Below are 23,620 nucleotides of genomic sequence, written 5' to 3' on the forward strand. Positions count from 1 at the left end.
GGTGACCCGAAAACAAATGGGTCACACTGTATAATAAACTATAAAATAAAATACTTTTTTTAAGAAATTCACTGTAAAATTTTTGTAATTGATTTACTAAGTGTGATTTTTTAAGCCGTAAAGTTTAAAATTTCGGGCAAAGCTATTATTTATACTATACTATTATTTTACTATACTCGTTCGATTGCATCTAGATTTGTTAATATGTTTTTCTTTTTTGTTATATTTTTGAGTAATTTCAGTTTTTTAGAATGCCTTTTTTAATTGCAAGGTGATCTAATAGACTAAAAAAATAATGATTTTCTAGGGCTTGAGAAATTATATTCGTTTTATGGTTCTTTTTTTTTTTTTAATTAAATAAAAAACATTTCCATTTGAGCTTGACCTTTTCGTTGGTAGATTGTAGGTCAAAAATAATTTACTTGATAAATTGCATAGTCTTTATAATAAGGTATAGAATTTTTATAAGCAAGATCATCACAATATATATGGTGAATAATATAATTGATATATATGTATAGTTAGTTAGTGTATATATATAATTATCAGGGCTTTTATGATGTATGTGATCGGATCGAGACACTGGTTTAGTCGGGTACTCGAAAAATAAAAAAACTAAAACTTTGACGGCCGATTTCTTGGCAGTCAAAGTTTAAGTACTATCTGTTATGAGCTACTAAGTTAGTTACTAGTTATGAGCACTATCTGCATAATATCAAAGGTTTTTTCTTAGTTTTAAGTTCTCAGTTCCCTGATCAAGCGAATGAGAACACCCGAAACGTCATAGCTCTCTTATTAACAGAGATATGTCATTTTTAGAGGCCATATTTGGACTCTGCGAAAATTATTTATTAAATTAAAACATCTCCCATACACAAAAAATATTCAGTTTTTGTGCTTTGATGCATGATCTGCTGTTCAAATTTTATGAAAAATGTAGTTAATCTTAAATTAATGCGTTGCTGGACATACGTAATTTTGTATTAACATCAATCGAAGAACCGTTCCTTAACGTAACGCGCACTATGTATAGCAGGTAACGAATACTATGTATATTAATATTGCTAACAGCGGGCTTTTAAGTTTCTTAATAAATTATTAATATTAATAACCATTTGAGCGATGAAGTTTACAATGTTCCTATTAGAAGAAAATATTGATATTTACATTTTGTTTCGCTAGTTCTAAAATTTAATATACACTATTTTTAGAATTCTTCGCAAACAGCAACAAGATATCGCAGATGCCCGCTCAGTAGCATCCCTCAACGCTGAACTAAATGATTTTAGATCAGTTGGAGAGAGAGTCGATGACTGCCATCACATGTTTATTGCACCCACGCCTCCTCCGCCTCCACCAATTGTACCAAAACAAAATTACATGGCTGAAATGGAAATTCCTGCCAAACTTGAATTACCTATTGCCATCATTCATAAGCCGGAAGTTACGTCACATGTGGTTGATGATATCTTTTTAAAGACTATTACTGAGAAAAAGACTATTGAAGATATTGAGAGACATAAACGGTAGGTTTTTGATTATAAAAATTTGTTATGCATAATAAAATTGTTTTTCAGATTAATTACAGAATACCATACACGCCCTAAAAAATCTACATTGCCACCACCAGAAGTGCCTAAATGGGACGTTGCTATTAAAAACTATCCAAATCAGGCAGAACCTCCAGAGTGGGAAAATTTCTCAGATATTTCGTCAGTTTCTGGATTTTCCATTGGCCCCGGAATAGAAAAGGCTTCTCTAGGCTTAGCACCGCAGCCTCAAATTAACGATAATAAATTACCGCTTAACGCTCCTGAATTAGTCAGTACTATCGATCAGCATTCTAACAGGCCATTACTTCCTAGTAATTTACAAAGGAGTATAAGGTATCTTCAATTAAAGATTATTTTGCAATAATAAACCATTTGACAATTCATATGGAAAACTAATTATAGTATTTTTGTAGAGAACCAACCCAAACAGTCGAGGAACAAGAACAAACTTATCTTTCAACTTTTAACATACCCATAGAAAATCCAAGTGTCCCAAACTGGAATATACTAATTAGAGTATTGCAACCAACAGAGCAAGAGGAAGAAGGTAGGGTTCTATTTTAATTTGTATTCGTGTTATTAATTTAATAATTAAAAATATTATGGTTAAGAGTATCTGAAATTACAATTTAAAACGTAAAATAATAACTACGCCTCGTACTACTTATTGCCTAATTATACCTAACCCACTTGTCTTTATTTTATATCCATAGCGATCTGTACTAAAAACTGTAAATTCGTAATATTAATACTTTAATGCTTGCTTACTAAGTTTTATGGAATTGCCATATTTGTATTTATTAAATATATTATCATGACATGTTAAAGTCTGAAAGTTCGAAAGAGCAACATACTCAAATCAAACCTATACTTGTTGTTCTACATCACCCTTTATTAATTCACTTAATACTAATTATTGGATACCTTGCCAACAATATTTAAAAGTCCTATTGCTTACACCGCCATAATTATACAATTGGTTCAACCCAATAAACTACACGTTATAAAATATAATATGAATCTTTCCTTAACCACAAGAAAGCAATTACAGTATTTTTATAGTTTGTTACCCTATTGCGTACCATCACATCTTTCTCGCTAAAAAATTAAAAAACTTAGTTGTAGCAATATTTTCTTAATCAGCACTAATATTATACTATTATACATATATTTTACTTAAATAAATACTTACTAACCATACCTCTTAATTCTATTCTTATGGGCAATGTCCGAAACATCCCTTATAAATTTACGGTAGTAAGTCGCAAACGCTACAAAACTTTAAAACTCGTTTCCGGTTTTTTATATTGGGATATTGGATAACAGCCTTAGTTTTTTCCTGATCAGGTAATATACCCTCAGATGATATTAAGTGACCTAAATACAAAATTTATTTTTTTAAAAACTCGCACTTATTAAGGTTAAGTTTTAAATTTGCCGAATGCAGTCGATGCAGAACTTTTATTAAATTTTAATTATGTTGTTATAGCGAATTCCCAAAAACCATCAAAGTATACAAAACATGCATCATTTAACCTTTACATTGCGACAGTCATGAGTCTTGAAAAAGCCCTTGGGCTGATTTTTAAGCCCTATTGGTAACCGTTGCATTTAAAATTAACCTTGATCTGTGGTGAAAGATGCGCCTTTAATACTAGATGGTTCAAATTCTAGTTGATAATAGGATTGAGCCAAATCTGTGTAAATAATAAGTAGAACCTGAATCTTTGCAAACTGCCTGTTTATCAGTAAAAAATGATCTTACTCTCATAGTAGAAGCTGGTTTATCAGGTCATCAGTATGAGATAGTAAGATCGAAGCTAAATATTTTTTTTATCATATAAAGACATAAAGATCGCAAAAAGGAATGTTATCCAAAACCTGACATAATTACCGCCATCAAAGCATCTGCATATGTTGACTTACAAGCTGTACTAAATCTTACAACTAAACGTGTAATTATGGCTCAAAATAACGTAATTGGCACTTTAAATTATGATGAAAAAAAATATGTGGCATAGAAGCTGATAATTCATCAGTATTCATAACCCGTTTTGTTCCCCTCCATTGGACTGAATCAAATAAAGGAATCCACAGCTCTTTCGGTAAAAAGAAATGCAAGGATTGATGATGAGATTAAACAACTTAATTTAAGTGAAATAAAGGTGGGTGTAGAGACACTACAAAAGTAAAACATGACATGATATTTTCCTTGATCGACGGAAAGATTTACAATGTCATAACGGAAACGTTAAACACAAAAGTCTTACATATGTAAAGCTACATACAAAGATTTTATTAATATTCATCAACTTTTTAAGGGGCCAACAAATTCTGACAATCTGGCATTAGGAATCTTGGTTGTATACAGGCGAATAAGGTTTTTTTTATATCTTTTTCAGTTAGCATATAAACTGCCCTAAGGTGCCGATAAAGAGTTTGATGCAGAAACAAAAAAATAAATAAATTTAAGCTCAATTTAAAGAACGACTTGGCTTGATCGTTTACCAGGCCAAGCCAAAACCAGAATTTGGTAATACCAATGATGGTAACACCGCAAGACACAGGAAGCGCGAAACAAAGATTTTAAGAAATTAAGAGAACACCATTCTTACCAAAATAGTCGAACAGCATCCAATAAGGATGTTTTCAATTTTTTGCTTTTGATCTTAGACCCTCTAATAATTAATAAGAGAAGACTTCTCAAACAAAATGTTAATTTCCTTCCAAAAGAAGGGGTAGAACGTTTACGACCTTCAACAGTGCACCCACTTTAAGACAAAGCAAATAAATTTATGTCACGTGAAGAGTAATATTTTTTTTATATAAACCAAAGTTGCTTAATTTCTTGTTAATTTTTATATCCTAATTTTGATTATTTTGAATACTTTGTGCTATGACTTTAAGGTAATAGTTTAGTTTTTATAGTAAACGAATAGTAACGTTTAATTTAAAATTTTCGAAATAATTTGATCTTAAAATATCCTGTATCCTACTATCAAAACTTTCTATAACATTAAACTCATTACTAATATATACGGTGCTTATATTAATTGAAATCTTTGCTGAACCTTGCGAAAACGTGCAGCCGGAGATTTATATTATTTAATTTTTTTTGTTTCTTCAACATTATTAAAATTCATCAATGCATTTAAGAAAATGCAGCTTAAACTTGCTCTTAAAAATAACATTTGCTTCGAACCGCATGTCACACGAATATTATTTAAAACTTTTATGTTGTTTAAGAACGAAACTTTTTCTTTTGCATTAGACACGAAAAAACGAGTCAGAGTTATTATTCTCTGCCATTTCTGCAGTGTCAGCAACATAAACACGGCCATACCGTTATTATTCCTGTTATTTAAATTCCCGCGGGACGGTCTACGAGAAAAATTACTATCGCGCCTTTAACTTTGGTTTCTGTTTACGTAAAAAGTACTATTATTGTGAGAAGTAGTAAATACAGAGGAATTATTATTATATCCACGACCATTGTATCTTAAATGACTTGGTCTGCCTTTAAATGAATTATTATAATACGATACCTCTACTATTACCACGATAATTTTGGCTATGGCTACGGTTATAAAATAAATTACCTAAAGAGACATTGAAAAAATTTGCATTTCCTTAGAACCGGATATTGCATCTTTTGAATTACCGTAATTTCTAGCTTTACTTATTATTTTTAAATTATTGTCTCGCAAACCATTGACGAAAGCATTTATTGCGTGTTTGTCGTTTACCGATCTAAGGAAATGTCTATTTTAAGCCTGTGATGGAGTTAACTCAATAATTAGTTTTTGAATGTTTTGCGCATTATCAGCAATGCAGTGACCTTGTATTAAAACAAATTATTAGATTACCAGAGCAGCCGATGATTTTTCATCAATGCCGCTGTAATGTTATAGGTTTGTCAAGTTTTTTTTGTAAGGAAATGAGGAATTTCTTGAGTCTCTTTATATTGGGAAAAAGAAAAATTCTAAATGAACTATTGGATGAATTTGGAACATTGCCCATCCTGTCGACGACCATGATCTTGTTCCAAGGCCCCGACAATTTGGCAGGAGCTCTGCTGGAGTGACTAAAAGGGAATTGAATTTTGCCGAATATAATATGTGTGTTAATGCATTAAAAACCAAACCAGAAATCTTATAATATCTCCTGTCACTTTTCAAGGATATTCCAGAACATCTATATATCTGCAGACACATTTGCAGAGTTTCTTTCAATTCTTTGCGGAGATCCAATATTAATATATCTATATGTACTACGGAGTATATGATGAAAGTCCAAAAGCAGGCTGCTAACATTACTCAATAATTCCACAGAAGATTGTTCCCCTCCCCCCTTTTTCCTTCTGATATCAGAGGTATTGTTAATTGATACAGGGCAGAGAGGGCAACTCCAATCTGGGTTTGTAATACCATGAAATTTGAGTATCTTTGAGTCGCTTTCTCATTGAGGGTTGAATTATAATATTTTTCAGAATTATTCCATTATTTGCAACAGAACGATTTAATATTAGTTATTCCGTAGAAAATGTAAGAAGAGGTCCTTATCAATCACTTGCATAAATGATTTTTAAGTAAGGGAGGGCATTTAATGGCTGTGGATCTAACATATGCCATAATATTTCAGGAAACCAACAAAAAATCTCGTGCAATATACCATTATAGATTACAAAATTCGATATGCCACTCTTCATTTTCTTATGTGAAAGATTATAATATTTTATAGCATTCTGTTCTTTGCAAAAAATGGATTATAAAATCTATGATCCTATCAAATTTTTAAAAGAGATCTTTTCTATCATTATCTACCATTTTTATAAATGATCTTACGTGGTTATGGATTTAAAATATTAGAAAATATCTTGAGACAGCCAACAACAAAATTTAGTATGTCATTTTTCTTATGTAAAATATATCGTAATATTTTACAGTATTATTATCACATTCGTCATTTGTAGGAGAACAATTAAAATAATAAATAAATAAATTTATGCTATCTTGATGAATGATATTAGACAGGACATTCCGTGGTTGGAGATCTAAAATATGCCATAATATTTTAGAAAACTTTACATTTATAAAATTTTTATATGCCTTTCTTATTACTACTTTGTAAAATATATACCAATATTTTGAAACAATAGTTTCCTAAGCAATTAAGTTAATGAATGAAAACTACTCTGTAATATTAGTCTATGTAAAATATGCTATAATATTTTTGAAAATTCACGACAGTTTTGGTAAAGTATACCATAATAGTATACATAATTTAGCTATGAGATTTTCAATTAAACCTTTGAAAAATATTTCTGGACTACATTGACAAAAGAACTACACAGGATGGGATTTCTCCAGTATGTTAGAAGCACTTTAATACTTAAAACTCACAACATCTTGAAAACATAGCATGCCAAGGGCATTGAAGAAGGCGTAATATAGGCCAAAATATTGGCAATAAAGGAAAGAAGGAAAGAAAGTTTTGAAGAGCTTGGATTTTAATTCACTCCGTATCCCAGAAAAAAAATCTATTGTAACTTATGTCTACGTAAACATGCTGCATCAATAATTTCTTAAATCATTAACCATAAATATTATCATAATATTTTAGAAAAAACAACAAATGTAAAATATACCATAATAATTTACAAATGTTCAATATATTAATTTCATCGTTCTTAAGCATATTATTTTAACTTAAGAGAACCATTTTTTTTACTAATTAATAAGAAAAAGGACAATATTAATTCTATGTAAAATATGTTATAATATTTTACAAAAGTCATCAATATCATAATTAAGAATCAACAAATAAATAAATCTACCTGCCATTGACGGCAACGCCGGTTGCACATCGGAAACATTGGCCGTATGCAGACCACACTGTCATCCCTTGTTAAAACAACATTCCATTGTTCCTGTATCATCCTTGAAATAGACCATGTGAGAAATCGAGATAAGGAAACCAGCCCTTTACTACTCAATTGCAATTTTTTATACATTTATTTTTTACTTAATAAGATCTTATACTGGACATAGTCAACAATATCAGGGTCTACACTAGGATAACGTTTCTTTTGTATCCTTAATTTGACTTACCCTAACTATAGTTACACATAAAAAAGAAACTAATTGTGAAAAAAGAGGAAGATAGACATTTGAACTCACTAGAACGATACGTGACTATACTTACATAGACGCGATGTAGGGTACGAAAACAGAGAATAAGTTGGATGTGCATCCGGACCATCGTTTGAGCCCTTGAGACGAGGGGAGCGGAGGATTGTTTTCTTTAAATTTCGTGGTGTAAGGTATGAGTAGAGAGACTACGTTCTTACCTTGTTTATGGAACGAGGATGAAATTTAATTAAATTTTTTTATTAGAATTTTATTATACAGGGGTTCAAAAAGTTTTGGTATTTTTAACACATGCAATATACCGCAGGTGGCGCCCTCTGCAAGGTATAGCGAATCCATTAACGGATTTCAACTTCTCGTTCCAAAAAATCTACATGGCATAATGAAAGTCGCATTATTTTGGTCCACCCTATATGTGGCCGGCAAATTGGCCTCCTTTTTCCGCATACCCTGTATAACTGTTTTGTTTACATATATTTAAACAGATGTTCAGAAACAAGGCAATTGAGATTTTCTTAAAATATTACTATAATAAAAATGTTATGCTATTATATACAGGATGTTTCATAATTATTCATATTCACAAACTTGGAGGGGTTGTAGAGGGCATCAAAATAAGAAAATTTGCGCCAAAAACACCTATCCTCTATCCTATTGATTATTCTATGTAATAAAGTGATTAGATTTTGAGATTTTCTTAAAATATTAGCACTGAGATTTAGTGCTAATATTTTAAGAAAACATCTTATTTTAACATTATTGATGGCAAAAAGTTTCTTTCTGTACCGAATTTCACAGTAAAAGCAAGTAATTTTTTTTTCTTTATGATAAAAACCCTAAATATTATCAAACGGATAAAACTAAAAATTTTAATTTTAGTGAGAAATAATTTTCGAACAAACGGATTTTTTTTTTGCGAAAGCGTTACATCCGTGAAATCAAACCCGAAATTTGCTCCAAATTAAATAAAGATTTATAAAATATATTTTATTTCAAGTAAAAACAGTGACGTACCGTTTTTTTAAGAGTTTACTAGCACGCATGGACGTCATTGGTAAAATAAAAAATTAAAATAAGAATTTAAAAAAAATATCTATGGGATGTTAAATTTATCGTGAAAAATAAGATTTTTTCGTAAAAGTTTATCACCCTGTATCTCAAAATCTAATGATTTTCGGATAGGAATTTATTGCGTAAACTTGCTTTTATATATACTTGTATATATATATATTTGTTATATTACTTGTTTTTATATATATACTATATATGCAAATATTTTTAAAGCAAAATGAAAAAAATAAAGTAATTCATTTGAAAAATATTTCTGTAATTTTATGCCAAAATTAATCAAACATATAAAGTGTCAAAAATATAAAGCTATAAACTAGTTATAGATAATCATTTTTGTATCTATATTGTGTAAGTGCATACGTCTTTTTTTTGTTATTGTTAGCAAATTTTACGAAGTATCTAACATCTGATTGTTAATATGTTGTAAGTGGGACATGTCAGCTGAGTTCGGTTTTGTTTTAATTGAAGTAAGGTCTCTTTAAATAACATGATAGATTTACAGATAATTTCTCTATAAATAAAAAATAATTTAATATAAATTTAAAATAATTTAAAAATTATATTTATATGTAATATATAATATATTTATTACTAAAAGGATTAATATAAAAGCCTGAGTGCCCTGAAACCCAAAGCCCATAGAAATTATCTTAATAATTTTAGAGGATTTGTGCTACCATATTAATTTCGCCTCTCTTTTTATTTATGATATTTAAAACGAGGCAGGTTGGGCTTACTTATTAGTATTATTAGACCAATGATTTAACCAAAAGTAGTATTTTTCATACACTTTTACCTACGTTCTAACATCTTCACCAAATTTTAAAAACGTATTTTACAAAAAAAAGGGATTCATTAAAAATATAAACAACATGATTTTATTTATAGATAGACTTTATTTTATGATCTCATTTATAGAAAGTTTTTGGTATAATGGAAAATCCCGAGGGTTAAGATTTTTACTAAATAATATTTTTAACGAATGCCCTTACAGATATTTATGATTTGTAACTTTAAACATTAAACAATACCATCTGTCGCTTTCATTCTAGGTCCCGTAATTGAGAGTGCAGAGACTTTTAACTCGCAACTAACCTTAACCGACAAAATGAAGTGGAGACAAATTATAACGACGGAATCGACATTGCGGACGCTGCTCACAGAGGCAGTGGTTAAAGAAGATTTTGAGAAAATTCGTAAAGATGAAAGGTACGAGTCAATCTTCGAGCCACCAAAATGGGATGTCATTATTAGAATATTAACTCCGGTATGTCTTAAATTATTTTGTTTTTTAAATCTTTTTATTTTGCATTTAATTTTATAGATTGAAAAACAGGCGAAAATTAAGTTTAGAAAAAAAAACGATTGGGATACTAGAAGCCGACGAAGCAGCTTGCCAACTTTATATGAATATGATTCGGATGGAGAAAGTAGTGTCAAAACTGTCGCTAGGGAATCTATGGTATATCCGTCTATCCCTCGAAGGTGACGATTCAATCTAATTTTCTATTTAAGTTTGAAACAAAATCGTCTTTCGTAACGTCCTTGCTATAAGTTGTAAAGTAAATAAAAACTATGTTTATAGAAAAATTCAATAAAATCAAGTTTAAGATAATTATATATAGAGGGTGGTCCATTTAACATGAGACATCGCAATATCTCAAAAACTAAACATGTATCCAGTAAACGTTTCATGTGAAGTTTGAATGGTCTCCAGGAGGGCTATAAAATGACGTCATTGGTTTGACCTTGAGTGGACTTCTTTAAGGTCAAATGAAGGTCAACTTCACTGCATAGAAACCTCTATTTTTTTTAATAGTATCTGATTTAGCTTTAAAAAATAACTTACTTTCATCTGACACGACCTCTCCTTTTCAAGTTATTAATTCTTGATTCTTTTACGATTTTTTTCTTTGACAATGACATTAGAAACAGGAATAGCTTTGGTTCAGCAATACTTCAATATTGTTGTGACAAGGCATTGTTGATCAATGATCAATGCAAGTTGTTATGATGCGAAAACTTTCTATAGTAAACAGACCTCACGTATTTATCCCAGGTATTTCAGGCGATTGTAAACAAATACTGACAAATAAAGTAAATGAGAGATTCTTTTGGTTCACAGCATTCGTTCAGTTATTAAGTATTTGACTATTTTGTTGAGTGACTATGGAATGCCTAACAATAAATGAAAAAGTTGAAATGGTCCTTATCTATGATGAATCTGAACGGAATATTAATAGAGCCATTAAACTGTATACCATGCGACATCCTCAACGGCGACTTCCATCGCGAGCATCATTTTATCGTGGAGTGAACCACTTTATAGAAGATGGAAGTGTGAGAACGATAAATCGATCACGAAAGAGAAGCATTACCAGTCAAAATAATGAAATTGCCGTCTTAGCTGCAGTTGCCCATAATCCTGGAGTCAGCTCACGATCAATTTCTTCTGCTTCTGGAATCTCCAAATCAAGCGTGCTGAGAATTTTGAAACGCCACAAATTTCATCCGTATCACTTGTCGTTGCATCAAGAGCTTAACGGGAATGATTTCCAAAATCAAGTGTTATTTTGTGGATGGGCCCAAAATCTGTTGCATGAAAATAACAATTTCTTTCTGCGCATCCTATTCACCGATAAAGCTTCATTTATAAACTATGGTGTGGTTAATCGTTATAACATGCATTATTGGGCAGTTGAAAATCCCAGGTGGTTTCGAGCGTTAGAACATCAGCGGCCATGGTCTGTGAATGTCTGGTGTGGCATCATCAATGATAAAGTCATAGGACCTTATTTTATTGATGGTGTCCTTACAGGCCCAAAATACCGTAATTTTTTGCTGTAGATTCTACCAGTATTTTTGGAAGATGTGTGTTTTGAGGAATCAATGGACATTGGATAGGTCACGGTGAAGCAGTCCACTGGCCGCCACGGTCACCTGATTTGAGGCCCTTAGTTTTTTTTCTATGGGGTTTTTTGAAGGGGATCGTATATCGCGATCCACCAATGATTCCCGAAAATATGAAGCTGCGAATCACGAAGATTTGCGGGCACATAACTCCACAGCTGCTGCACTCTGTTCATCGATCGTTTAGAAAGCGAGTCGAAAAATGTATAGTGTAGTGGAAGTAGAAGTAAGTGGAAGGTCAATACTTTGAACATTTATTGAAATAATTTTCTTACTTTTTTTGTTTGAATTTCTTTTATTTGAACTTTGTGTGTTTAATTTTCAAGTTTTCGATTTTGTTGATAATAAAATTCTATCATAAGATACTTTCACTCCTTTTGATAGATCATCAGATACTACCTACAAGAGCAAATGTCATTGTCAAGGAAAAAAATCCTAAAAGAATCAAGAATTAATATCTTCGAAAGGAGAAGTCGCATGTAAAAAAGTGTCGGATGAAAAATACTTTTTTTTCCCTAAATCAGATATTATTAATAAAAATAGAGGTTTCTATGCAAAAAAGTGAAGTTGATCTTCATTTGATCTTAAAGACGTCTACTCAAGGTCAAACCAATGACGTTATTTTATGACCCCCTGGAAACCATTCAAACTTCACATGAAGCATTTTCTGGATACATGTTTAGTTTTCGAAATATTGCGATGTCTCAAGTTAAATAGACCACCCTGATATAGGTATAAATAAATAGGTGCTTGAAGGCGAAATATGATAATGCGCATGCATTTTGTGTTCTCTATCACTGGCCTGCTACGTCGTCGTTTTCAGGTTGTTCATCGTCTGTCTTTAATGAAGGGTAACTGTATTACTAGAATAAAATTTCGCAAAATATTTTGCAAAAGTTCAGAGGCAATCTATATATTTCAATATAAAGATTGAAATAGGTTTTACATATATCAATGTAGAACCGGGACCGTCGACAGTCTATCGGGCCGGAGACTGTATCCCCTCCACAAATGATTGCGTCACACTAATGGCCAGCGGGAATCGCGCCTGGGTTTTTAAATATTACTATTGCAATAATACTGCAAAGTGAGCGTTTTGGGGCTCAAATGAAAAATTAGTTTTGAAAGAGTTTTTAAATACAACCGATACTTCAACACTCAAAGCATCAGTGATTAACAATACCGCTACTAATACTATTATTAATACATTTGATGATGCTTTGTTGTATCTGATAATGATTTAAGATATGACTCAAGTATGCCAAAGATTATTTTAATTATATAATTATAACCACGTAGACTTTGTTTCAAACTGTTATTTCTGAAAGATATGAAAAAACATTTTTAAATTTCCCTAAATCTTCCCACAAAATTATTTTTAAAACACTTGCGCTAAAAAAAATTGAGGTAGCAAATTTTGAAATGGATTAATGCAATTGTGGCTGTGGTAACAACTTATCAATACTTAATGAATAATGTATTAAGACCTTTTTAAAAATCGTTTTAAATAATTATAACAAGACCAAAAATAATATTATCAAGGAAGATTTATAAAAAAAAAAAAATTGGAAAAGTTTTCTGGAAAATCCAAAGTTGGAAAAAAAGAGAATTCGAAAATATAATGAAGAGGCCAATGATTAATTTGTTATTTCGTAATTTATTTATGTTTTTTGTTTTATGATTAATTTACCCACCTTTTCACTTAACGAATTTAAACTTTTATTTGATTTATTTTTTGTAGGTGATTATTTTTGTTTAGATATTAATTAGGTATATTTATGAATAATTTTTTTGTTACCTATATATTTTTGTATTTGTACAAACGCTTTTAATAGGTTTGTGTATAATATGTTGTGTTAAGTTTTTTTTTCCGGAAAATACATATATTATTTGAAATAATGAAAACGTGTATAATAATTATCTTGTTTTAACATAATTTTATCCTGTGGCAATAGTTTTTTTTTACTTATTGTAAGGCTTAAAAATAAAACTTTTTAAAATTATGGCTAAAAATATTCCATGTCCAATAATTTTCGCTTCAACTTACTACGAGTAATTGTTTCCGAGATTTTTAAATTTAAATATATTTTCGACGCCGCTCTGTGTGTTAGTTAAATGCGGCAAAGCTGAAGTACACGGCCACTAGCGTGACGTCACGCCAACCAGTCTCCGACCCGATAGACTGTCGACGGTAATTACAATATTTTTATTAGGCTGTGTATTCATAATGAAAATAAGAAGTTTAATCTAATAAAAATAAAATATAAACTGTGACAAAATGATAAATTGATAAATGATAAAAATGTTACCCTACAAAAATAAAACTAAAACTTTTAAAAATAAGCTTAACAAAAATTAATTATTTAAATAGAAGGTCCGAATACAGCTCTTTCTTTGGTCAAACAATTACCTATTTACAAACTATTAACTTATCATTAAAGCCAATTCGTACTTCTAAAAGAGTTTCTGGTAAAATGGAATTAGCATATTCAACAACTTTCTGTCACAACTCCTCTAAAATTGTTGGCTTACTAAATCCGTGTTTGTGAATGATCTTCTTAACATAACCCCAAAGATAAAAGTAATTTGAAGACAAGTGTGGAGATCTAGGAAGCCATATAATATCGCCAGACTCGCTTATAAGAAAGTTAGGAAAAGTATTTGTTAAAAATTCTTTTACCATTATGAGCACGACAGCCGTTTTTCTGAAAATAGACCAATCACGCAACTGAAGATATTTTTGGGCGTTTAAAGTTTTATCAATAAAAAATGGTGGCTCTATAATATGGTCACTCAAAATACCAGCCCAAACATTCATTTTTAGAGGATACTAAGTTCGGAATTAAACATTTCTTTACTCTGAGCTTCCTCGTAATATTTTGCGAAAATTTTATTGCAAGTACCTTATTAAAGTTAGATGCTTAGTAGCAGAGCGCAAGACATGCACCCGTGCTCGTTCCCACATTTCGCCTTCATAAGCACATCTCTAGGCATATTAATCGTTTATTAATATATATATAGTTAACAGTTTACAATTAAATCAGCACGATGTCTTATAGATTACCCAGCCGGAATTTGTTTTTATTGACTTTTGATACAAGACTTAAGTTTGATTCCAATGCATTTATAACGCTTTTAGAAAATCTTTATTTTTGAGTCATAGATCTTTAACCCAATTAAAGATCATAAATTGATTAAATGCGTAATTAACGTATTCCTTAGTTAGGTGCTTTCAATCTTAATTGACTTCAAAATATTTTTTTGGAGAATATTGAACTATAACACACTTGGATAATTTATCGTTTAACTACAAAATATTAGGTTTAAAAATTATCCAATTTTGTTGTTTAAGTTTTACTTGGATTATAATATCTTTGAAACTAAATTAAGTAGTTACATACAGGGTGTCCGAGATAAAGCAGTCCACCCTAAAAATCTTGAAAAATAAATTGTTTAGCCAAAAGCGGTCGAATGCATCAAATTTAATATTAAAATTTATTGACAGAAATTGCATTTCTCTGACAGCATTCGCTCACCCCCAAAGCCAAGTAAATTTTATTAAAATATATATTTTTTTTAAATATGCAGTAAATACCTTCATATTTTGACACTTTTGTTGGTTTAGTTATTTTTATTTTGGTATTGGTGTTGAAGTTTAGGATCCAGTGAGAAATGAAGTGGAAGAAATTGCAGTGTTGGATCATGTTAAGATGAAACCTTATACTGATTGAATATTGCTGAAATTGCTATCGCATCTAGCCTGTATAGGTACCATTCACAAAATTTTAAAATTACATAAATAATATGTCTACAAAATCAAGCTAGTACATAAGCTAAATCAAAATGGTTTTGATTGACGTGTATCGGGAATGAGGGACACGTCGGTTCCGATCTTACCTCTTTGAATTTTTTTATGGGGTCATTTAAAAATCAAGCTTTGTAGCAATCAAGTCTTTGCTACAAAGCCTGGCTCCCTTGAAGATCCTCGTAATAGAATTATTAACGAATGTCAGTTAATAACGTCCAAAGTGTTCGCTAATGTGTGCAGGAGATTTGAACAACAATTGTATTTTTGTATGGAGGTCAACGGAAATAATTTTCAGTATTTAATAAAATAGGTATTACTTTTTATTTATTTAAAATAAGATGTATTTTTTAATCTAAATTTATTAATATTTCTTGAGCTAATATTATTTCTTATTACCAATTGATAAAATAAAAAATTAAAATAGGGCTACGTACAGAAAGTGATAGGGCTACGTAAGAAAATTATCTTTAATTAAAAGTATCGACGTCTATTCCTATTTGATAAATTGACATAAGGCTCTAGGAGGTGAGAGAAAGACGTCAGAGAAACGCGATTTCTGTCAATAAATATCCCGCCTCAATATTAAATTTGACGTATTCGGCCACTTTTCGACCCCATCGCTTTTGGACATACCCCTAATATCAACAATTTTCTTTCCGCATCTGCAGTATATTATTTCGTAGACAAGTTGAGATTGTAATTATAAATATTTAATGGTTTCAGTTTTTTTTAACTGATATTTGGTTACATAAGCGTTTAAATCTTAGAGGGCTGAAGTACCTCCACTTATTTTATCGATCTGCTTACAACAATACCAAAAACAAGGTATGTTTAAATTATACTGCTTAAGATTTAAATTTTTGTTTATTTTTGTTACTATTTTTAATTTCATTATTTGGCTGTGTTTTAAACAACTTATGTCATATAACACTTAAAAAAGCCTTATTAAAAAGGCCTTCCAAAGGAGGTATCATTCTAGCTATTTCTTGAATTTAAGACTTAATATTAACCTCTGAAGATGGTACAAAACTTTAAAATAGAACTAATACTTGTTTAGTAAATCTATATAGTTTTACATGTTCTTTTTCCGATTAGTTAGAGAAAAAAAAACTCTCTATTATTTATTAATTATTTATTATGTAAATCAGTACGAATAGAATTAAAGTTGTAGAAAATGTGAAAAAATAAATATTAGCAGATCGGAAGAATAGAATAACTTTTCCATTTACTAAAAGCATTTATGTCACAAAACCTTTTAAATTAGTTTTATTACTAAATAGCTTTTTATGCTGCAGTTTTTATAACTATGTGTCTAGTTTCTATAGCTATGTGTTAAGTCTCAACAAAATTCAACCCTAATTCAATCCTTTATTTGACGAATATTCTATTCAAAAAAATTACATTTAAGCATTTGTAAGCATTAAAATAAAAATAAATTATTGATTCTAAGAGATGATAACACATTTAAGGAAAATAGTTTTTTGTGAAAACTGCTTATATTTTGTATTTTCTTTTAGATCTTCTAGAGCAAGTTACAAAAGCGAAGCCGACCTAAGGTCAATGTCAGAAATGATTGTTGACTTTGGAAGACCAGACATATTTGATAACCAATCAGAAGTGTCCAGCTACTACCCCGAACGTCGATATTACGAGGATTCGGAAGTAGATATTGGTTCTATTCGAGGCCGCTCCTTAGCTCGTTCACTTAGTCAGCCCAGCTTAGCTAGATCAGCCAGCGAAATCACAGAAAGGTAAGCAGAAAAAACTTCTTCTTGAAAGTCTACAAAATATGTATTTATATAGTTTCTTAAATGGGTCAATTAACTAATAGAAGAAAGAAGATAGCTGTTTTGCTCTTGGAAATTTAAAAATAAAATATGATTCTTTGTATTTAGAGCAATTAATATATAGTATATATATAGAGCAAAGCGCTTTCATTCCTTAGGCAATTTTGTGTGTGAAGTGCCAATTTTGTGCCAAGTGAGAATGAATGTAACTGTTTTTAAAAATTTTATTGAAAAAATTAAGTTTTATTGTGCAATAAATATTAAATTCTTTTAGAACTTGTTGTCAATGGACTAAATCTTTTTTCCTTCGGCGTTGGAGCCATAAAAAATCTGCTATACTAATTGATACATTTAAAATAGCTTTGAATAAAGAAAAAGCTGATGAATGAATTAATAAAACCTTAAACTCTTACACCAGTATCGATTTAGTTAAAATTGTTACAAATGACAAACTTTAAACTGGCCATAATGACGGTAAATTAGTATTTTATTTTGAAGGGGAGAAATGTAGAAACTGTAATATGGTGAGTATTGATTATTGAGAAAATCTAAAATAAGTTTGATATACTTAAATGCTAGGAGAGTAATTTTTAATTAATATGTGTACAACGGTTCAGTGAAATCCATTCAGATTTTTTAATCAAACCGAGGAAAATTATATTATAATTAATTTTAAGGACTAAAACCAAAATACTTACAAAATTAGATGTATCATCATCAAAGCAAAATAAACAACAACAAAAATCAGCTAAATCTATACATCCTAATTAAGATGAAAAAGCAACTTTCTTTAATATTTAGACAATATTATTATTTCTTCCTCAAGTAAAAATAGGTTGAGATATCTAGTAGTGAATAACAAAGACAGGATTAAACCTCTGTCTAAGAGCAGAATTTACGGGTTGTCTTGTAGTTCATACGATCGTACCTAAATTGGCTGCACATATAGACCTTTAAAAACTGGCGGTAAAGAACATCTCAATAGGCCACTCTTTCATACTTTTCGAGAACACATTAAATCTTCTAAATAGGCGAAAAATCACAAAGTCTCGGTATCAAAGGTCATAAATTAAAATTTAAAACTTATCTCCTATCCCTTATGTTTTTTTTTTGAACAAGCTAAATAGCAGAAACACATCGATCGATATCATCTTTACTTGATCTGCTTCGCAACACGAAGTATCCCGATTAAGCTATTCTTTTTAGCATTTTACTGGACGTGCTAGCTTTCATTTTTTGAAAATATATATATATGAGAATAGTTAAAACTTTTTAGCGCTTTTGTTTATTAACATTATGGTTAGGAAACTTCGGGTATTTGGACTATATTTGTCTATTTTTAATATAATATGGAATAAAAACTTATGTTTTTTAAAATTTAAATAAATCAACGATAAATATATGATATAATATAAGTCTAAATTTGCAAAGAGTAAATAATCTCTGTTTGCCAAAGTAACAGAAATTGGGAAAAATAGCAATGAAGATTGCTTATTATTGGACTAATTAAGCCCTTGCTAATATTCCTTAAAATATTTTTCCTAGTTGATACACTTTTACCATCATCTTTGAATCTACAAGATCCTTAATAAGAAAACTCCAAATGTACACCAAATAAAAGTGGCACAGTTTTCACTACAGCCAGTCTATATTTGTTTGATGTTGTTCATTTATACGCCCTTTTAACTACGTCATATTTTCACAAAATATGATACCTTGATTGAGACATTCACTTTTTATTATCCGGTTTAGTATCCAGACAATTATGCTTTGATATAAAAATAACTAGTTAAGTTGACAATTTACAATTTTTGAATGAATAATAAGATGACCTAAGTTATCGATCTTATTGAATGTTCTTTATTTATGCAAAATAATAAACTAAAAGACTTAAAAAATCGTAGAATCGCACTTTTACAAATGTTATGGATATTTGTGCTACCTACCTGAATATAGTTATATTCCAGTTATGTAGCTATAAATGTTAATATTTCTGTATGTTATGATAAGACCTATAAGATAAATATTAATAAAAGTATTAGTTTAGCTGTATTTGTAAAATTAATTAGTATTTTATAGATTTATTTTGTAGATAATATTTTTGGTTCTATTAGTTTGATTATTTATGTTTAGTCTCGGAATGTAAAAGCAAGCAAAGTAAATACCATTTGAAGCATAAAGAATGTAATCCAAGCGTTGGGATCAGGCCATAACTGTTTATGTTATAAAAAAAAACTGTATTTTTCAACCACGAAATGTAGAAAGGGCAGAATAAATTGAACGTTGAAGAAACAGGTTTTTATTAAATCGGTCGTAATAGAAAACATTAGGAGTAAAAATAAATCTTTTTTCAACATCATTAAGCTGCTTTAAGTATTTAAACATCATTAGGCTTTAGAATTAAAAATTCAAAATAAAAATAAGGGAAAATTAGGAAAATAAATAGACCATAAATAAAACACTTCGGTAAAAAATTTCAGCTTAAAATAATGTTACTTGCATCCTAATTTATGAATTGTATTTGGTTTAAGATGGATTGCACCATCTCGCTACGACACTGCTAGTGAATTCGACTCACCTGAAGTGTCACCGAAATCACAAAGAAGCACCAAGATACAGTCCTTTCACTTGTCAAGAAATGAGGGTGAACAACACGCATCTTCGTGGCAGGCAAGTGAATCTAGACGAATAACTAGAGGCCCAGAATCTACAACAGAAGAAATTAAGAGAGAATTTAGGTAAGAAGTTATACTTTTTTGTCTAGGTACTCTTGCGTTTACACTAAATAGTAACAAACAATATTATTATTAATTTATTAATTGTTTACTTATTTACTTATTTTGTTAAAAGTAAATTATAGTTGAAAATAATTGCTTAAGACTTTTACCTTTTGTTTTACTACAAAAATTGAACCATCGGCTTAGCTATTCGCGAACACTTTGGAATATGCTGGTATTAGCGTTAACAAAGATACGATTCTCTTTATTATGAACGGTGCTTCGTACACTTAACTTTTCAGATTACCACAAAGAAAAATTTAGAGGGAAGAAAGTGCATCTTTTCCAATCGATGGGCGTGAAAATCGCTGATCTGAATTCCAGCCTACGCAATCTAAATACCAAAATGTGTAGGTGCTTCGTCATGTTGTTTCCATGAATATTTCACAATAACAGAGACAATAGAGCTAGGGAATGCCATATGGATTATTAAGTTTTATGATAATTTTTTTTCGTTTTCCTCATTAACTCAAATTATCATGCTTAGCGTGAGGACAAGCAGTTTGAATTAGATAGAAAAAGAAGCGACAGCAAAGTAGGCCACCACTTTAATAGGGTTGTCTTAACCGTCATAATATTTCATTCCACCTATAAAAATACAGTCCACTATTCTAATTTTACCCCCCATTTTTGGTCACTTCAATCGCGGATTTGGATTTAAGATTTATTACATATATTTAGCTAAAAATTACATCCAAAACGTGTATTTAATAAATAACTAATGCATAAAAAAACTCATGGTCAAACTGCTATCTTATCGGTAAACCTCATGAAATTTTTTGGTAAAAGATAGAAATTCCGTGCTCGGGTCAATCCAATCATACCGTCTACCTGTCTCTCTCCTCACATCTAGCGTCTCGACGTTTCGCGTCGCGTTGCGCGTCAAGTACACCACGCACGGTGACGTCCGCTGTAGCGCAGCTCGTCGATCGTCCCATCTTTTATATTGCTATATTTTAGTGTCACGATTTTTATACAGAGTGAAATCAGGTCGGTTTCGTTGTCTTTACTTATTCATTTTCATAATCTACTTTGACAACTTATAATTTGGTTTTCATTGTTGCCTCTTATAGTACTCTTACTTTATAGTTATACATCGCCCTTTATTATATTTATATTAATATTTTATGACTTTTCGGTGAAAGATTTGGTAATTAATCTTATTACTCCCAAATATTAAACCCCCTGGTTTGCCAAATCTTCTCTCTGTCTTTCTCTCTTTCTGATACTCATAGGCGATATTTTCCTCTCTCTTCTTATATATGGTATTATTTGTAATATTACTCATAATATCTCGCATAATTCCCTCACTTGTTTTGATTATATATTGTGACAGTTTCTCTCTATTTGCTATACCTTCTCAGAAATTTGTTACAATTTAGTGTATCAAAACAATTTCCTTTATATGGTTTCATCCATCTCTCCTTCTCTTTAATGCTCTTAATATCTCTTGATCTCTCTATATCTCTGCTCTTGCGTAAACAATTTTATAACTAATTTAATCAACTATACCCTTCACGCTTAACGTATAAAATAAATATACAAAAATAAATCCATTCCTTGAATCTCTGATTTTATATCAATAGGTATAAGTAGCTTGGTTAATTTCACCTTATTAGGCACCTTTTACTGTTTAATCAAAATAAGAAAAATAACAAACCCCCTTTCTCATTTTGTCTAAAACTTTGTTTTTTGCTCAGTATTGCTTTATCTCGGGTTAAAATATTTTAATCCTAATTTAATTTTTCTTCTTTCGCTCTCGTTAATATTGTAGCGCGCAACTCGGTTCAAACCAATTTATTTCCAACCCGTGTGAGTTATACCTACTATCCAACCACAAAAAAATTACTAAGTCCAGACAAGCAAATTTTGTTTCAAAAGATTCAGAGATTTGGTGGCCGCCAGCTTTTAGACAGTGGAGAAGGTAGTGGGAGAAATTTTAATAAGAGCGCCACTTGATTTAAATATTTTACACCAAACCCTGATATATTATGATGGTAATATAAACCCCCTCTTAATCAAGTAAATGATGACCTATATTTATGCTTGTACCTAGATACTAAAAGCTGAAAATAATTTGCGAAAAACTCAAATAACAATCCATAGGTCCACCAGATTGATATAATCATCCAAGAATTTACATAGTCACTTCCATTTATATAGAAAAAATTAAATTCCACTGAGATATTTAAATTTAGATAATTATTCAAACTGTAGTAATTTTAAATAAATAAAAAATTGATAAAAGAATTAAGAGTTACTTGAGGTATGCTTAAGGCGAGGAATTAGTAAAAAAAAACAAATCCGCACTGAACTACTGTTCAAGGAAAATCCAAAACGTGATCACGTGTTGCTTACAAGAAGTATATGTTTGGAGCCTTTCACAATACCTCACTGGCCCTAAAATACCTTTTACAAACTCTAGTCAAGTCACATTAATCTAAATAAAACTTTTAAATAGTAAGGTTCGAATTTGAAAGCCTATTAATGGGTATGTTGGTGCAATAAAACCTATTAACCAACAACCAACACTATGACTAAATCGGTTATTTGTAGCAAATAGCCGATCCCTTACAAGGTGATCCAGGCTCAATGTCAAAATCAATTATGTCGATGCTCGACTCAAATGAAAACCCTCAGGTTAATGTTAATAGACTTAGCAAGAACCCCTTAACGTTTTTGTTTTACACAAAAGAAAATAAACCCATAAAATTCAAATTAATAAATCAACCCCCAACCCTAAATCAAACCGTTCAATAAGAGCAAAATAAAATAAAATGTGCAAAAACTTGCGTGTCCTCTAATCTCTTGTGTATTTTGGCTAAGGTAGCTTAACTCGACAGCTCTGGAACCAGTCAGCTACAACCAGGGTAACGACCACATGGGCAAGTCGATTTCAGGCAAGTTCCAATCCAAAATCGCAGAGCCACAGTACAATGCTCAGTCCAGGCTGTGTTGAGGCTCACTTCAGCCGGTTGAAGAAATCAGAGAATAGGAAGAGACCAGAGAATAGAGAAGAGAATGAGAAAAAGGAGAGGCCTCTAAAATAGAGGACAAAAAAAATCAGTAAAAATAAATACACAATCAATTCTATGGCAATTACCAACATGTTGCTACATACCTAAGGTGGTGAGCGAGGCCTAGAGTCTCGTGGTTAGAAAATTTCAAAATCCCATAAATGGTGTGGGAGCAGCCGACCAAATCCAAAAATATCAGGTCAATCCGAAATCCTCTCGGCTATAACTTCCCACTAGACGTTCATCAAATTAAACCCCAAAACTTGGGAGGAATATTTTTCCATTTAACCGAATTCCCGGCAAGATGAACTTAAATTTTCCTTAAAACCACAAAATGTCGACTGTTCTTTCTGATAACGGAATGGCTACCGGCTGGACAAGGAACTGACAACCCACCAGGCAATGACAGGTGACACTGGCAGTGAACTTGTCACTCTCTCTCTTCGACACGATCTGACCCTGCCTCTTGGTGCAAACTACGAGGAGCCCCACTCCATCAAAATAGAAATTCCGCAATACCACAGCAAAATGATACTGCTCGGATACTA

The 23,620-nt window shown here is 30.9% G+C and overlaps 1 protein-coding gene and 1 long non-coding RNA gene across 2 annotated transcripts in view; one reads left to right on the forward strand and one right to left on the reverse strand.

Annotated features, from left to right (window-relative positions):
• The window catches only part of LOC126745279 (uncharacterized), a 28,373-nt gene extending 4,927 nt beyond the window's left edge, over positions 1–23,446 (reverse strand). Inside the window, exons 1-2 of the long non-coding RNA XR_007663500.1 lie at positions 23,177–23,446; positions 19,857–23,096 (exon numbers count right to left, since the gene is read on the reverse strand). This is a non-coding gene — a long non-coding RNA (uncharacterized LOC126745279). The remainder of the gene's footprint in view (positions 1–19,856; positions 23,097–23,176) is intronic.
• The window catches only part of LOC126745278 (uncharacterized), a 148,898-nt gene that overhangs the window by 105,750 nt on the left and 19,528 nt on the right, over positions 1–23,620 (forward strand). Inside the window, exons 10-16 of the mRNA XM_050453040.1 lie at positions 1,212–1,526; positions 1,578–1,886; positions 1,967–2,100; positions 9,826–10,040; positions 10,098–10,258; positions 17,009–17,242; positions 19,810–20,016. Coding sequence (XP_050308997.1) covers positions 1,212–1,526; positions 1,578–1,886; positions 1,967–2,100; positions 9,826–10,040; positions 10,098–10,258; positions 17,009–17,242; positions 19,810–20,016 — 1,575 coding nt within the window. The remainder of the gene's footprint in view (positions 1–1,211; positions 1,527–1,577; positions 1,887–1,966; positions 2,101–9,825; positions 10,041–10,097; positions 10,259–17,008; positions 17,243–19,809; positions 20,017–23,620) is intronic.

The sequence above is a fragment of the Anthonomus grandis genome, chromosome 15 (assembly GCF_022605725.1).
Source record: "Anthonomus grandis grandis chromosome 15, icAntGran1.3, whole genome shotgun sequence".
NCBI lineage: Eukaryota > Metazoa > Arthropoda > Insecta > Coleoptera > Curculionidae > Anthonomus > Anthonomus grandis.